Source organism: Fomitopsis serialis, assembly GCF_022376445.1.
Source record: "Fomitopsis serialis strain Sig1Antser10 chromosome Unknown B0H18scaffold_73, whole genome shotgun sequence".
Classification (NCBI taxonomy): domain Eukaryota; kingdom Fungi; phylum Basidiomycota; class Agaricomycetes; order Polyporales; family Fomitopsidaceae; genus Fomitopsis; species Fomitopsis serialis.
Genome location: NW_025955033.1, coordinates 72,422 through 87,013, shown reverse-complemented (window position 1 = coordinate 87,013; position 14,592 = coordinate 72,422). Strand labels below are relative to the sequence as shown.

Below are 14,592 nucleotides of genomic sequence, written 5' to 3'. Positions count from 1 at the left end.
CATTGCCGGCGACGACCGCCGGGACGGACACGAAGACTGTTCAGGTAGCGGATCACAGCGATATTATCCTGCGCATCTATTATCCCATAGCACGGGCTGTCAAGAGCCTCCCCGACCAACTTTGGCCGAGGCCGCTGCTCGGAGTGGAACAAGCCGCTCGGCGCACAGGCGACCAGTGTCGAACAAGACTCGGCTGCCAAGCAGCCCGACGCGACAATGCTACTACCGTCACGGTCGGCACGCCAAGTACCGACTGAGGTGCTGGATGCAACCCCGGGCTCCTGTACGAGTTCGGCTTCACCGAAAAGGACGCACCACCGAGGGCGTTTGGATATGGAGAGACGGATAGCACTTCATCGCGGATACACACGGTATCATCGTGAAATGAGGTCTTGCCGCCGTAGTCAAGCCTTTCAGAGCCGATTTCTTGTGGTACGTTTGGTCCCCACCATGGAGATTATACTAAATACGCCTACACTGTACCAAAATTAAGGTTCTTTCGGACGATATCAACCCATCAGGTTCGAATCGAACACAGTGAAGGTCCGACACTGGATTCCGAGCGAGAGTAAGGTCCGATTCCACGGACAAAGTCGAGAGCACCCAGGATATCCCACAGTTGTCAGGACTCCATGACGAGTTTCACCTACAGAAAAAGGCATCCACCGAGTCAATAAATGGTCTCTTGTTGGTCAAGTACTCCCTGAGCATCGGCGGCTTACCCTCGCAATGGCTGCATCTATCTCAGATGCATGAAACTTGGAGAAAGCCACAATATCACTGGGCTCCGTACGGCCCCTGCAAGCGATACATTTTGAGGCGGCATGTACTGTGGTCGCAATGAAGATGGGGTTTAGGACCGTGCTGCTATGAGGGAACACCTTGAGGGCCTCTGTCGAACGTGCCATGTACTCATCGAGTACGTCACGGAACGACCGATTGTTCCATGTCCAAGTTTCCAACGCAAAGTTTCTCCCGCTGCTACACACAAAATCATGTTGCTCGCTGACATATTCCAACCGCAGGAGCCAATCTTTGACGTAGTCTTTCCACCCATCTCGGAAGAAGAGCTGCGGGTCCTCCGCAAAGGACACGGCTGCCTTCACGCATTCCCGACGGTATTGGACCAGTCTAAAGTACGCAGCGGGCGTTGCGCATCGCAGCTCGGGTACATACGGGCCATCCTCGTATGACTGGGGAAGGCTGGCTCTCGTCGCTGCGACAGCGACATCTTCGACTCCATAGCCACATGCGAGTGCGTAGACTCGCAGTCTCCTGCTCGAGCATGCGGGGCGTCGACATCTCCCTCACCACTGCTTCCCGCACAGCCCGCATATCATATTTCTTGGCCGCTTCGAGCATCGGCCAGAGCTGATCGGCAGCGATCGTAGCTGGTGCCAGTGGAGCAGTGTCGGGGTGGCATATACGCAAGATGTGGTCCCACACGACGCTTGTAACAAGACGAGTTTACGCCTTGTACGAAAGGGTTCAGTCCTCACGCGGTTTGCTTAGGTAAGGGGCTCGACGGGTGATCAGGCCGACGAGGAGGGCGAGAGAAGGGAGAAAGGGGAGAAAGGAGTTGGATTGTACTATCTACGGGTACAGGTGTACAGTAGATGGTACAAGAGAGAGGCAAGAGGCGAGACGAGAGGGGGTAGACGTTTGACCAGCAAAGCGTGTCGTCTGCGAGTGTTTCGGCCCTTCCTATATACTCGCAGCGATCCTCGCATTGGTAAGCTACTCTGTATCTTCACGAGTACTCTCGAATATTCCATAGCCTTCGATAACATACCATAGAGGTCGTGAACATACTAAATGATTCAATATCGTTCTATCGAGGACTAGTAACAACTAGTCACTCCTTACAACGCTGTCCTCGGTGACGTCGACTGCATTCGGGTCTGCATCAGGTGCGACAGGCAATGACAAGATGTCGGCGAAGACTGTACAGACCACCCTGAGAATGAGCTTGACGACGCGGAACTCGACGCGGTCAGACGTTCGGATGATCACATCCGCCTGGGGGTCGTCGAACGGCGGAGAGGCTATATGGATAGTGGAGCCCTCAACCGAAGTAGGATCAACCGAAGTAGGATCCGTCACGATGTTTGGAAACGCCATAGAGATGGAAAGGTAGTTATAAGCGGATGATGCTCGCGAGTGAGAAAGCTTGAGAGCTTTTCAGATCCAGCGGCAAATGAATACAGTAAGGTTGATTACATAAAAGACCAGCCGTCTTCGACTACAATGTCCCAACCGGTCATTCCTTCACAAAGGTCGCGACTAGTCACTGAGCAACTCTGTGGTTTCGAACTCAACACTTCAAACAACCACTACAATAAGATTCGTTGCCCAACTCTCACTGGCAGTCAAATACAACTCAGTACACAGTCTGGGGGACATGCCACATCGGAAGCACTGCGATGCGCCGCCGCAATCAAGGCTCCACAACGAGTTGGACCTACAAGCAGGAACCGTCATAGTCCCAGAGGAACAACGCGGGCCAGTTCAGCGGTCAGAGTAACGTACGCAATGGCATTCACACTTACCTTTGCAATAGCTGCATCTATCTCCGATGCGTAGAATTCGAGGAATCGAACGATGTTGTCCGGCTGACTATCCTTTCTGCACGCACCGCAGATAGAGGCTTCCTGCGCGATGGCAGCGATGTTTTTCGAGTTGAGTACAGTGCTACCGTGCGGGGAAGCCTTCAGTGCCTCCGCAGAGCGCTTCATGAAATTCTCGAGTACGCGGCGACAAAGCGTGACGTGTTTGTCCTTCCCAGCTGCGGAAGAACGCGGCTCCATCTTGTAAAACACCGAGCGGCCTGCACATGCCTCGTTGTGTGCCGGGTCGGGATGATTGCGAGAGGTAGATATCGACTGAACTGTAGCCCAGCCCCCTATGTGCTCCTTCCAGCTAGAGCGTAGGAACAACTTGGGATCCTGTGAAAAAGCAGTGGCCGTATCGACGCAGTCGCCACGGTACTGGAGCAGTCTGACGTATGCGGCGGCTGTCGCGCAACGCATCTCCGGTATGAACGTTCTTTCGTCGGCTGGCCGGCGGAGACAGGCTCTCGCTGCGGCGATGGCGACGTCGCGGAATCCGTACCCGCATGCGAGTAGGTAGACTCGCAGAGCCTCGTCCTCCAGCATGTGGGGAGTCGACATAACCTGGCAGACGGCATCGTGGACGCATTTCATGTTGTACTTCGAGGCCACTTCGAGCAGCGGCCAGAGCTGATCGGGGGTGATGGTAGTCGACGACGGGACGGGTCCGGGGTAGCAGACACGGAGAATGTAGTCCCAGATGGTACTCTTCTCGACGACATCAACTACACCCGTGTCGGCCTCGGGTGTCGCTGCCACGGGTAGTGTGAACATGTCTGCGAAGATTGGCGAGGCCTCCCTGAGAATCAACTTGAAGACGCGGAACTCGACGTGATCGGACGTCCGAATGATCAGGTCTGCGCTCTCATTATCGAAAGGCGATGAGGCAGATCGACGCACAGGGGACTGCGTATCCATGACGGAGTCGATGCGCAAGTCGAGCCAAGGAGTCACTGCAGCAGTAGATATGGGTGCGGCAATACAGTGGGCGTCCTAACCGCGCACTTCCATTTTGTCAGTGTGCAATCGATGAGCAGCCGTATCCGGAGCGGCAGAGTGACGTACGACAGGCGGTAGATTGCTGTACTGTGTGAGTTATCTCTGTTCCAAGTATACATGCTTGCGTGGTCTCATGACCACATCGGACATTCATTGTGGGCCGAGTCCTCGATACATACGCTCATTGAAGGCGATCTGCGCCATCCATCGCGCTCGTCCTAGCTTCGCACGTTGAACGCGTACAGCCATGAATTACTTGAGTTCTCGCTTGATAGCTTCAGTCTCGTCGTGCCAATACGGCCGCACTGACCACCCGAGAGCGTCTACCAGTGTTCCTGCGACCCCTGTGTGTCAGACGTCGATAGCGAGCAACGCCTGCGAGTCCAAAGGGTCAACTAGCGTTGTAGATTACTCGGGGCTTAGTCGTTACATACCGCTGCACCTGACTGGGATGCATAAGATTTGACGGACCCAGCGAGCCTACTGTACGCCACGTTCTTCAGGCGAAGTGCATGGTGCTTATAGGGAAGTCGGCGAAGTCAACAGCACCTGAGCTGACACTGGAAGACCCCGCATTGTGTTTTGTTCCAGCATCAGATAGCGTTCACTCAATTTTGAGGCAGTACGAGAACGTCCGAGTCGTAAGCTCGAGGAAGGCTTGAGCAACTCAACCAAACCGCGTTCAAGTTCGAACGGCTGGGCCGCGGGCGCCACAATACGATCTCGATCTGTCAACACTACGCACGTGACATGCGGCTGAATTCCTTCGAATTCGGAAGTGGTTTCTTACGAGACTACTATCAGAGTAGCCTGAGTAAGGTGAGGATGCCCCGTCGCCTTTGCCGTATACTTCAGTTATAGACTCCATATGCATCGCATTGACACACAAAATATAGCTGACCATCTACGGGCCGATTGACGTACTAGCAAGACGACTCGAGCGTCCGAGTCCTCCCCTGAGTCCGTCTAAGGTAGTCTCGGTGCTTGTCTACTTTCATTCTTGGCTCAACTGTCATTGCGTATATACAGTGACAAAAGAGCCACATCGCTTGCGCACCACGCCTCAAACGATAGCACTTCGACGATATTGACAACATGACTGACGCAGCAGAAGACGGCACTTCATCCGCTGCTCAAGTCACGGTCGCTTCACCGCCGTTCGACAATCCCGACGCTGATCTGATCATCCGCACGCTGGACCATGTCGATTTCCACGTCTACAAGATAATACTCACACATGCCTCCTCGGTCTTCGCCGACATGGCAGCCTTGCCGACGGCTCCCGACACTGACTCAAGGGTAGTTGAGGTCACAGAAAGCAGTGTTGTGTGGGATTGCATCCTTCGCATCTGCTATCCCACCGTACTACCTGCGATCGTCTCGGATCAGCTCTGGCCGTTACTCGAGGCTGCCAAGAAGTACGATATGGCCTGTGTGCGCAACACCGTGGTGAAGGAAATGTCTACACCCCGCATGCTAGAGCAAGAGACGCTGCGCGTCTACATGCTCGCATGCAGCTACGGATTCAATGACGTCGCTGCTGCAGCGGCCAGGGTTAGTCTTCGCCAGACACCCGAGGCGAGGTCATCTGTACCCGAGCTGCGCTCTGCGACATCAGCCGCCTACTTCAACCTGCTGCAATACCGTCAGGAGTGCGTGAAGGCGGCCATATCCATTGCGGAGGACGAACGGTTCCTCCGTAACCATAGATGGGACGGGATGGTATCGGAGGAAGTGCCAGATTGGATCGTGCGCCGATCCGGACCCGGCCCGGGAGTACCTGAACAGCACCATCACGCAGATTGTGCCCAAGGAACCGCATATGTCACGAATTACACATCATACCGCAGCACGTTTGACGACTACATGGCTCAGTCTACTGAAAGACTCAAAGCTCACCCTCACGGCGACGCAGTCTTGGACCCAGTCCTCATCGCCACTACGGCGCAAGCAGCTGCATTATGCAGCATATGTAGAAAAGATAGTGATGCCAGTGAAATCAGTCATTTCATTAAATTCCATGCAGCCCAGATAGATGCGGCCATCGCGAAGGTAAGTCAGCAAGGTTTTGAAAGTACTTGCTCCCTGACGGGGTTTCTTCCACAGGTAGTACTCGTTGTGGAGTCCTGAAGGAGCGGTATCACAGGAATACAATTTCTCGGAGTGGTATCTGTATGACTCTTGGAAAAAATTATGTACCATGACAAGCTCGTTTCAAGTGAGTACTGAGTACTTGTACAACGGTGCTCGACCTTGGTTTTGTTACCAGGACGTGAGTGCACGATGCAACCGCCATTCTTTCCATTGATATGGCATTCAGGACACCACGCCGAGCATCGAAGAAGCTCCCTGCAATTGCACACTATGGCGGGAATACGGATGCCATCAGTCGCTCCGCAAGAATATCATGTACATGCGTTGAGAGGTGCAATCCGTCCGTCCAGATCCCACCACCCTCGGCCGTCGCGTCGTCTTCGGTGAAGTCGAACTCGCACGGGTCGTCCAGCACCTCAGTCAGCACTCGATGTGACGAGAACAGGAGTGTTGTCGCCTGCTCGGTGCTAGCCCCAAACTCGGTTGTCTGTGCCAGCAGCGCATCATTCCACGTCCTGACACGTTCTTCTATCTCGTCTGAGGTCTCGCAGTCATTCGCTGCGAGTCAGATGTGAATGGAATAGGAAGGGCAACTCGAATGACTGCACCTTGCGGCGAACGATCAGTAGGTGGGACGTCGATGAGAACGAAGTTCCGGGCCCCGGCTTTGATGTATAGATCGTGAACGCCATCGAATATCGTCTCCAGAATGGACGCCAGATCATCGGAATCGGGATTTCCGCAGTCATTGATACCTAAGAACAAGACTTTACATGCGCATCAGTGTGCTGGCCATGAAAAGGGCATGAGAATGCGAACAATATACGGTCTTCTCCGGATCAAGTGTAGGTATCCCACTGTAAATATCTGTCTTCGGTGGACAGAGGTCGAAGAAGCTTGAAAATTGGGTTGAGAGGTCATACTCAGCGGTCGCGCTAGGAAAAGCGAAGTTGTGTATCCTGATCGGTGTGTCTCGTCTCTGAAGTCGCTTCCCCAGATGGCCGACCTGGTATAGTATCAGCAGCAGCAGAGGACCACTGGCTAACACCATACCCATGTTCTTCCATCATCCGATTTACTGTACGAGTCGCCGCTGGAGTGCAAGTTAGGGTGAGCTCTAGTACTACTGCGTGTGACAGCTCGGCACACTAGCTTGAATGAAGGATGACTAGTAGGACTCACAAGACGACGACGTTCTCGAGAGCCGATCGATCACACCAGTGAGAGCCCGCGCACACTATTGGGACATATCCTGCCATAGGTGGCCGCGTGAGTAGCGTCCGTATGAGATAGGTTTCGGACGAACGAGAAATGCTAGGAGGCACTTGTGGCGGGGGCGTTTTGTCTCGTTCCACGGATAGACAATTTTGCACTTTCATTCTCTTATTAGACTGATCTACCGACTTGGCGTCATCGTAGTCTGGATGGTACTCGGATCGTCCAATTTCTCCGTCGAGGTGTGGTCCGTCATGCTCCGCGTACGCCCTGGCACCCGGCTGCAGCGAGCCTGAGCGTACGACTTCACTCGAGAGAACGCATTTGCGCTTATCGGGGGCCATAAGCAAATGTTATGATTTGCAAAGAGCAGCCTGCCAGTGCAAATGATCATGAAGGAAAGTTAGAACGACGACGCCGGTTGCCATATTCAACTTGTGCGCACGTGCTGACCTGAATCCGGACGACAGCTTACGTATACGTGTTGTGACCGCCACTGACACCGAGGTTCCCTGAACACGGTCACGCAAACTTGGCTTTGTACCGCGAACGTATGCAGTAGTACCGTGGCACAGTGTACCGGCACGTATTTTCTACGGCTTATCAGCTCCCTTCGGTCTTTTGACATCGTTCTCAATCAGTCTTCCCATGGCCGAGCGTCGCTACAGTCATCTCAATGTCACTGTGCTGGCACACATCAACAGGGCCCTAGAGGACGACCCCGCAGCTGATCTAGAAGCTACATTGAGCAAGCTATGTACCTCATACGCTAAAATACGCCGTTCAATCGAGGCGCGAGAAGCAAAGCGACGGACAGGTGAGTATACTGTTCACTCCGCCCAATCCTAACATTCACTCTCGCACGGCAGAAAGCAGTGAGCCACTGGTGCCTTTGCAAGCGGGGGAGCCAGACAAAGCTCCTCCTCGTGTGCTTGAATACCTTGCATCAACTTCGAAGCCCAGACCAGCTGCATCTCGACAGATTTCAGCCGGCTGCCTAGCGCCGCTGCCTTCAATCCCTTTCCCTTTCCCGTGCCCCCTGCCACACTCCATAATCTACCCGCTCTCCCCCGTAGTCTGCCAACTTCTCGAGATTTGGGATGCGTCTGTATCTGATCTCTCAGCGACTATTGTTGGGCATGCACTGTCTGGCACACTCCTCTGGGAACATTCTGTTCGCGCCGTAATCCAGATTGGCGAGAACGTGGTTGTGAAGGTTGCCCAGTCACAGTACTTCAATCACGACGAGCACGGGGTTCTACAGTTCGTGGAAGAACATTTCCCGAGCATCGCAGCACCGCGTGCTCTCGGATTGGTAACCGTGGGGTCAACGTCCTTCATGTTCATGACCCTCGTACCCGGCACCACACTGGAGAAGCGTTGGCCCTCGCTGTCTGCGGAGACAAAGCTGCGCATTCGTGATCTTCTAGATGAGACCGTCGCCACTTTCCGCCAACTGGAATCTCCGTGTGGCGCCCCACTCGGCTCTCCTGTCGGTCGCCGGCTCTGCAAGGATGTCCGCAGAGACGATCGAGTCAGCGCGTCGTCTCTGTATTCCGAAGCGCAGTTCAACGACTTCCTCCTAGAGTCACGGTCCTGCCGAGCGGCGCCCAACTACAAGAGATGGCTCCGCTCGATGCTACGCGATGAACATCGCATCGTGTTCACCCACGCGGATCTGCATCAGGGGAATGTGATGGTGGTCGATGGACCGGACGGTGGCGTCGAGCTATCTGGGATCATCGACTGGGAGTCTAGTGGCTTTTACCCGGAGTATTGGGAGCACCTCAAGGCGTTAAACACGCGTTCCATCCAGGACGAGAGCGATTGGTGGGACTTTTTACCTCCGTCGATTTTGGGTTACGATCGCGAGGTCGTTTTGGACCGTGTCATCGAGTCCACTGTGGTGTACTAGCATCTCGCGCTATACCTTTTTCTTGTCAGCGCATATAATAGTCGAAGTCATCGATGAACAAGAAGTATGGGCTTGTATTTGGCTTCTGATGAGCGGCATCACTGCAGACCGCTCGACGGCATGGAAAACAAGGACGGTGCCAATGCGAAGGCAACATGTTGCAGTGGCGTACTGGTACGACAAGTCTATCTATTTGCTATACATGTCTAGACTACGAAGTTTCAACTAGAGATCAGCGCCGTTCATCAGCTCGTCCTCCTCGGCGAGTCCTGAGAACGTCTTGACACGAAGTGACTCCTGCCGCTGTCCCCGGCAGATGACAAACTCAAGTGAGTGGTATGAACCTGTACTTGGTTTATACAATTGCCGTGGAGCTATTCCTCAAAGGGTTTGCGTTCCTTCCAAGTATAGTCGTGATCCATGACTCGAAAGAGCGTGGCGAGACCATAGCTTGTCTGGGAAGGCGTGCGGTCGCAGGAGCAGGACATTTAAAAGGGCGATACCAAACAGCCCACTGGCACTCAGTAACCCGCGACGCCACAACGAAAAATCGCAGAGCCCCTCTCGAGTTTGCTACAGCTGTGAGTCGTTCTTGTGCATGCCTCCGTTCGGCCCGACTAACTAGGTTTTCTCACTGCGCAGATGGTCCACGCAGAGCTTTCGGTCGTCAGCTACAGGCCACTGGCCCGCTCGAAGGCCCATTGGGCCCTCCATCTGCATATTCTCGGCGGTAATGAGTCGAAGCAGCACTTCATCTATCAAGCCAACGGCGAGCCTGGCGCGCTCGCCCTTGACGTCGTAGAGGCGAACCCGATGCAGTCGCAGCGTTTCCGCGAAGAAATTCTCGTCTGCGAAATCGATGGTGAGCGTGCCATCGCCGAGGTCAAGGAGTGCCTGCGCTCTGAGCCAGACCGCTCGTCCAGTCCGATAGCTCTATCGAACGTGTGTCGTCTCCCGGGCGGGAGTCCACTTTCCCATAAATAGATTACCTCGTTGCATTCGCACTCCCATTACTGTACATACATGTCACTGTCTCGGCACCATATTTTCCTTTTGCTCTCTTACTGTACCATCTCCAGCTCTCGCCCCGGCGTGAGCCTATGCTCAGCTTGAACCTACGTGAACACTTCCGTACCTACTCCTAGTGCTAGTGCTTTGTCTACATAGGGCCCGGCCCTCGCGGACAATAAAGGGATTCAAAAAAAAAAAAAAAAAAAAAAAAAAAAAAAGGAGTGCCTGAGGCGGCAACCTATGAGGAACGACATCGTCACTTGGACCTGCCAGGACTGGGTCATGGAGTCCCTCGAGACTCTCAATGACGAGATGCTCGTCGACGAATATCAATATGCTGAGGCAAAGGAGAAGCTCGAGACGGCATATCATAACTGAAGGCTACTATGCATGAATCGCAGCTTCGGAGTGTTCAAGATTACAATTTACTTGTACTACTATACGTTGCTAGGAAATGTCTTGTTCACGACACAGAATACGAGATGCTAGTTTTGTATGTCTACGGTAGCGTGGTTCATGTACCATATAAAGTGTAGATTTGTATTTGACTGTTTTATGGACGAAGTAGGAGCTCTTGAGTGCATGAATGTGCGTTTCAACAGAGCTCTTGAGTGCTGACAAACTCGTACAAGTCAGCGATACCTACTCCACGTGGTCCGATCATGGGCGCCTGAGCGAAAAAGTTGCTGAGGCTCCGCCACCAGCGCAGCTTCGTATTGTACGCTCGCGCATCCACCACGCCCTTCGCTAATCCTTGCGACCCTCGCCCTCGGGGTAACACCCGACAAAAATGCCAGACTCCTTCTTTGCAGCACCCAAGACGCGCAAACGCAAACGGTCGCAAGATGCCACCGCCTCTTCCTCCCGACAACCCGGACGCAGCGTTCCCAACAAGCGAAGCAAACAAAAGCCCGGCGCCGCCCCCACACCCAAGAAGCGGAGGGATGAAGAGCTGTCGGACGAGACCCATGACTCGGACGACATTGGTGGGATTGACGAGATGGACCTGCGCGCACCGGACGTCGACCCGGACGCGTACGAGAGCGGTGAGGAAGACGAAGAGGAGACTCCCGCGGAGAAGCGGCTGCGGCTTGCGAAGATGTATCTCGACGGAGTGAAACAGGGTCTTGGGCTAGGTGCGTGTACAATGTTCGTCCCTTCCTCCAGGAATCTCATGCAACACTTTCAGCGGAGGGAGAGTTCGATGCGGCGGAGATCGACCGCGAACTCATCTCGACGCGACTCAAGCAGGACGTCCTAGAGCACTCGGGAAAGGTCCATCTGTTCGTAGCAGATAGCGTGCGCCATACACTACCCTATCATATGGTTCTTGCCACTAACGGCCTCGCAGTACCAGATTGAGGACGCTCCGTCAATACGAACGCGCGGTCACCGCTTCTCCGTCACAGGGGCTGTTGCGTCTCCGTCCGCACGGTGGTTGTTTACTTCGGGCAAGGAGGGCGCTATCATCAAGTGGGACCTGCACACCGGGCGCAAAGTACACACATTCCTTAAGTGCAGACCCGACAAGGGCAAGGGCAAGGGCAAGGACGTGTCGGGACACACAGACGAGGTATGGGCTCTCGCCGTGAGTCCAGACGGACGATACCTCGCAAGCGGTGGGAAGGACCGACGGGTCGGTGTATGGGACGTTGAGAAGAACGAGTGGGTGAAGGGCTTCACAGGGCACCGAGATCACATCTCTGTACGTCTGCCTTTTCTGCTCTGCGCTCTCTCCTAACCCTTCCCACAGGCACTCGCCTTCCGGAAAGTACAGCCGAACGCTACCACATCCACACAACTCTATTCCGGCTCGTTCGACAGGACGCTTAAGTTGTTCGACCTCACCTCGATGGGCTACGTGGAGACGCTCTTCGGGCACCAGGCCCCGGTGCTCGCGCTCGACGCGCTCCGGAGCGAGACCGCGGTCAGCGCGGGCGGGCGCGACAAGACGGTGCGGTTCTGGAAGATCCCGGAGGAGACGCAGCTCGTCTTCCGCGGCGGGGGTGGGAGCAAATGGAGGGACGACCTGGATGGGATGGACGTCGATGGTGAGGACGAGGAGGGGGAAGGGCGGAGGAAACGGCGCGAGGTGAAGGGGCAGCAGACGAAGTTCGTCGAGGGGAGCATCGAGTGCGTCGCTATGATTGACGAGGTCACCTTCGTGAGCGGCGGTGATAGCGGGTGCGCGAATCCGTGTCCTCTGTGCAACTGACCGACCTGACCAGTGCACCCCTCGATCTACAGGTCTTTATCCCTATGGACCACGCAAAAGAAGAAGCCTGTCTTCACGCAGGCGCTCGCGCATGGGATTGACGAGGCACACGTCGACACGGAGGACATGCCCACGGTCCGCAAGCCGCGCTGGGTGACTGCGATCGGTGCCCTGCGGTACTCGGATCTCTTCGCCTCCGGTTCGTTCACTTCCACTTCCCGTTGCTCTGTTCATGAAGTACTCACGAACGACGTGCAGGTTCGTGGGACGGCTCTGTCCGCCTCTGGAAGCTCGACGCGAAGCTCAAGTCGTTCGCCCTCTTGGGCACGATTCCCGCCCCCGGCGTCGTAAATTCTATCCAGTTCTGCACGCCCGCGCCAGACTTCCAGGCCGGTGCCACTTGGACGCGCTCTGCGGAAGATACGGAGGAGCGGTCAAATAAGGCCCGTGGCCAAGCGCAGGCAAAGACGGTGTTGCTCGTAGCGGGGGTGGGGCATGAGATGCGATTCGGGCGGTGGATGCAGAGGAAGGGTGAGGGCGTTCTGAACGGCGCACTCGTTGTGGCGTTGCACCCAAGGACATGACGTAGTTTTGTGGGTCGTGTTGCTTACAGGATCACATTCCGTGGCGAACAATCACTGTTGCGAACTGACAGTGCACGAACACAGGGGATCTTTTTAAGATGAAACGACACTCCTAAGTAATGGTCTGCGAGAAGAGCAGAACCTCCGGAGTCCGGACGAAAGATGATTACAGTCGGCTTCACGGCAACCTACAACGTGACAATGAATGTTAAGCTCTGCAGGCGCAATAGCGTATACGGACAAGAGCTTGCACTTCTATGCGACTGTAGTACCGCCAGAGCTGATGCGCTAGGTAGAACTAGAGGTACATAGTCAGGATGATATCAATAAGACTGGTAATGTGGTCTGTATCGCGACCTAGCCGAATCTGTACGGTCCTAAGTACTGTCGTAGCATACATGGAGGCACTGGATCGAGTTTCTGAAATACCACTCACTTATACACAAGTCAAACGGGTACTCGTACATACTCGTACAACCATTCAAACAGACTGACCGTGCCCAAGCATATAGTAGCAATCTCGAAACTGAAAGAGGCCGAGCGCGGTCTGGGTTCAACTCAACCTGCGACCTATCGTGGAGTCAGAGTGCGCCCTTTTTTCACGCCTCTATCATAAGTACCACCTGCGTTACAGAGAACAGTTAGCCTACATAGGTGGACATATTCATGATGTCCGACGCCCACTCACCTTGGCTACGGCGGCATCGATGTCGGATGCGTGAAACCTGATGAACCGAACGATCTGGTCCGCCTGCTCGTCCGTTCTGCAGGCGGCGCAGATTGAAGCTTGCTGTACAGTAGCGGCGATTATGTGTGGATCGAGCACGACAGCGCCATGAGGGGTGACCTTGAGTGCCTCCGCGGAACGCTTTATGTAGTCTTCGAAGACGCGGCGACGAGTTGTACGATCGCTGAAGTCGGCATTGTCTACACCATGAACAGCTCAGGAAGGTGGGTGTAAAATGTACCTCTTGCGGTTCTCATTAGAGTCAAAACACTGTGGGTCATGTTTTGGATCTGTATTGTTGGAGGTGCCACCACGCGGTTTCACCCATGTCTCTGTGTACTTTCTCCAACCATCACGCCCGAACACATAAACCTTGAAGTCGTCCACGAAGGCTGTGGCTGCCTTGACACAGTCGCGACGGTACCGGAGCAACCTGAAGTACGCGGCCGAGGTCACGCAGCGCAGCTCCGGAACCAAGGTATCCTCGTCAAGTGGTTGACGCAGGCTGGCCCTGGCCGCTTCGATGGCGACATCCTGGAGCCCATGACCACAGGCGAGCAAATACACTCGTAGAGACCTTCGCTCTAGTATCGGGGCAGTCAACATCTCTCGCCCCACCGCCTCGCGGACACCATTCATGTCGTACTTCTTGGCGGCCTCGAGCAACGGCCAGAAGTGATCTGGCGCAATCACAGCTGATCGGGCGAAGGGGTAGCACATACGGAGGATATGCTCCCAGACGACGCTGTCTTCGGTGACATCGACCACATCGGCGTCCGACTCGCGCGTCGGCGGTAAGGACACCATGTCTGCAAAGACGGAGGAGACCTCTCTGAGGATGAGCTTGTACACGTGGAACTCGACGCGGTCGGACGTCCGGATGATGATGTCTGCACCAGGATTGTCAAAGGGCGGCGAGGCGGTCAGGAAAGTGGGTGTATCCGGTGGAGTTGAATCCGCCATGTCGTTTGGGGTACAGAAAGTCCCAGTGATATGCGTACGCCGCAGCACGTATTGGACGGTCGCCGGGCAACAATATGCGGGCGGAGATGAGATGCGCAAAGCGTGGATGTCCTCTTGAACCTGACCAAGTTACATAATAGGGAGACGCTCGACTGCTGGCTCTCACGCGCATCTCAATCCTCGCAGTCATCCTGCTGACAGAGTAACTTGCTACCAACACTCCGCTCCTATGCTCACTGAATGATATCCGATCTGCGTCC

The 14,592-nt window shown here is 54.7% G+C and overlaps 8 protein-coding genes across 8 annotated transcripts; 4 read left to right on the top strand and 4 right to left on the bottom strand.

The window, feature by feature from the left end:
• Positions 1-199: 199 nt before the first annotated feature.
• Positions 200-2,140, bottom strand: B0H18DRAFT_1026041 (uncharacterized protein). Its single transcript, XM_048029788.1, has 4 exons — positions 1,860-2,140; positions 1,301-1,391; positions 723-1,275; positions 200-646 (listed from the first exon to the last, which is right to left on the bottom strand). Exons 1-4 carry the CDS (start codon positions 2,119-2,121, stop codon positions 623-625), a joined length of 930 nt encoding a protein of 309 aa, XP_047889874.1. The 5' UTR covers positions 2,122-2,140; the 3' UTR covers positions 200-622.
• B0H18DRAFT_936922 (uncharacterized protein) lies at positions 2,141-3,869 on the bottom strand. The gene is made up of 2 exons (XM_048041809.1): positions 2,550-3,869; positions 2,141-2,461 (listed from the first exon to the last, which is right to left on the bottom strand). Exons 1-2 carry the CDS (start codon positions 3,525-3,527, stop codon positions 2,438-2,440), a joined length of 1,002 nt encoding a protein of 333 aa, XP_047889873.1. The 5' UTR covers positions 3,528-3,869; the 3' UTR covers positions 2,141-2,437.
• An 834-nt stretch (positions 3,870-4,703) lies between these two features.
• Positions 4,704-5,738, top strand: B0H18DRAFT_1122217 (uncharacterized protein; the record flags this gene model as incomplete). The annotated part of the gene is made up of 2 exons (XM_048034474.1): positions 4,704-5,660; positions 5,715-5,738. 2 exons carry the CDS (start codon positions 4,704-4,706, stop codon positions 5,736-5,738), a joined length of 981 nt encoding a protein of 326 aa, XP_047889872.1.
• Positions 5,739-5,970: 232 nt separating this feature from the next.
• Positions 5,971-6,961, bottom strand: B0H18DRAFT_1096021 (uncharacterized protein; the record flags this gene model as incomplete). The annotated part of the gene is made up of 5 exons (XM_048032436.1): positions 5,971-6,260; positions 6,311-6,457; positions 6,522-6,708; positions 6,756-6,795; positions 6,885-6,961. 5 exons carry the CDS (start codon positions 6,959-6,961, stop codon positions 5,971-5,973), a joined length of 741 nt encoding a protein of 246 aa, XP_047889871.1.
• A 467-nt stretch (positions 6,962-7,428) lies between these two features.
• Positions 7,429-9,203, top strand: B0H18DRAFT_1026034 (kinase-like domain-containing protein). The gene is made up of 4 exons (XM_048029787.1): positions 7,429-7,499; positions 7,559-7,734; positions 7,787-9,006; positions 9,062-9,203. Exons 2-3 carry the CDS (start codon positions 7,566-7,568, stop codon positions 8,830-8,832), a joined length of 1,215 nt encoding a protein of 404 aa, XP_047889870.1. The 5' UTR covers positions 7,429-7,499; positions 7,559-7,565; the 3' UTR covers positions 8,833-9,006; positions 9,062-9,203.
• Positions 9,143-10,398, top strand: B0H18DRAFT_1026031 (uncharacterized protein; the record flags this gene model as incomplete). The annotated part of the gene is made up of 4 exons (XM_048029786.1): positions 9,143-9,161; positions 9,244-9,413; positions 9,475-9,720; positions 10,063-10,398. Coding segments are annotated over exons 1-4 (584 nt in total), but the record flags the coding sequence as incomplete, so codon positions are not given.
• A 235-nt stretch (positions 10,399-10,633) lies between these two features.
• B0H18DRAFT_881460 (WD40 repeat-like protein) lies at positions 10,634-12,642 on the top strand (the record flags this gene model as incomplete). Its single annotated transcript, XM_048040845.1, has 6 exons — positions 10,634-10,979; positions 11,033-11,142; positions 11,195-11,548; positions 11,597-12,027; positions 12,091-12,257; positions 12,317-12,642. The coding sequence occupies 6 exons, from the start codon at positions 10,634-10,636 to the stop codon at positions 12,640-12,642; spliced, it is 1,734 nt and encodes a 577-aa protein (XP_047889868.1).
• Positions 12,643-13,241: 599 nt separating this feature from the next.
• On the bottom strand, positions 13,242-14,332 carry B0H18DRAFT_1122212 (uncharacterized protein; the record flags this gene model as incomplete). The annotated part of the gene is made up of 3 exons (XM_048034473.1): positions 13,242-13,265; positions 13,331-13,553; positions 13,611-14,332. 3 exons carry the CDS (start codon positions 14,330-14,332, stop codon positions 13,242-13,244), a joined length of 969 nt encoding a protein of 322 aa, XP_047889867.1.
• Positions 14,333-14,592: the final 260 nt, after the last annotated feature.

Bases quoted from the DNA above. Each gene is read 5' to 3' on its own strand.
- B0H18DRAFT_1026041 (XM_048029788.1), bottom strand. From the start codon at position 2,121: ATGGCGTTTCCAAACATCGTGACGGATCCTACTTCGGTTGATCCTACT. The intron at 1,276-1,300 runs GTCGACGCCCCG...ATGCTCGAGCAG, and splicing joins GAAGCAGTGGTGAGGGAGAT to GAGACTGCGAGTCTACGCAC. The intron at 647-722 runs GTAAGCCGCCGA...CTTTTTCTGTAG, and splicing joins TAGATGCAGCCATTGCGAGG to GTGAAACTCGTCATGGAGTC.
- B0H18DRAFT_936922 (XM_048041809.1), bottom strand. From the start codon at position 3,527: ATGGATACGCAGTCCCCTGTGCGTCGATCTGCCTCATCGCCTTTCGAT. The intron at 2,462-2,549 runs GTAAGTGTGAAT...TCCTGCTTGTAG, and splicing joins TAGATGCAGCTATTGCAAAG to GTCCAACTCGTTGTGGAGCC.
- B0H18DRAFT_1026034 (XM_048029787.1), top strand. From the start codon at position 7,566: ATGGCCGAGCGTCGCTACAGTCATCTCAATGTCACTGTGCTGGCACAC. The intron at 7,735-7,786 runs GTGAGTATACTG...CTCGCACGGCAG, and splicing joins AGAAGCAAAGCGACGGACAG to AAAGCAGTGAGCCACTGGTG.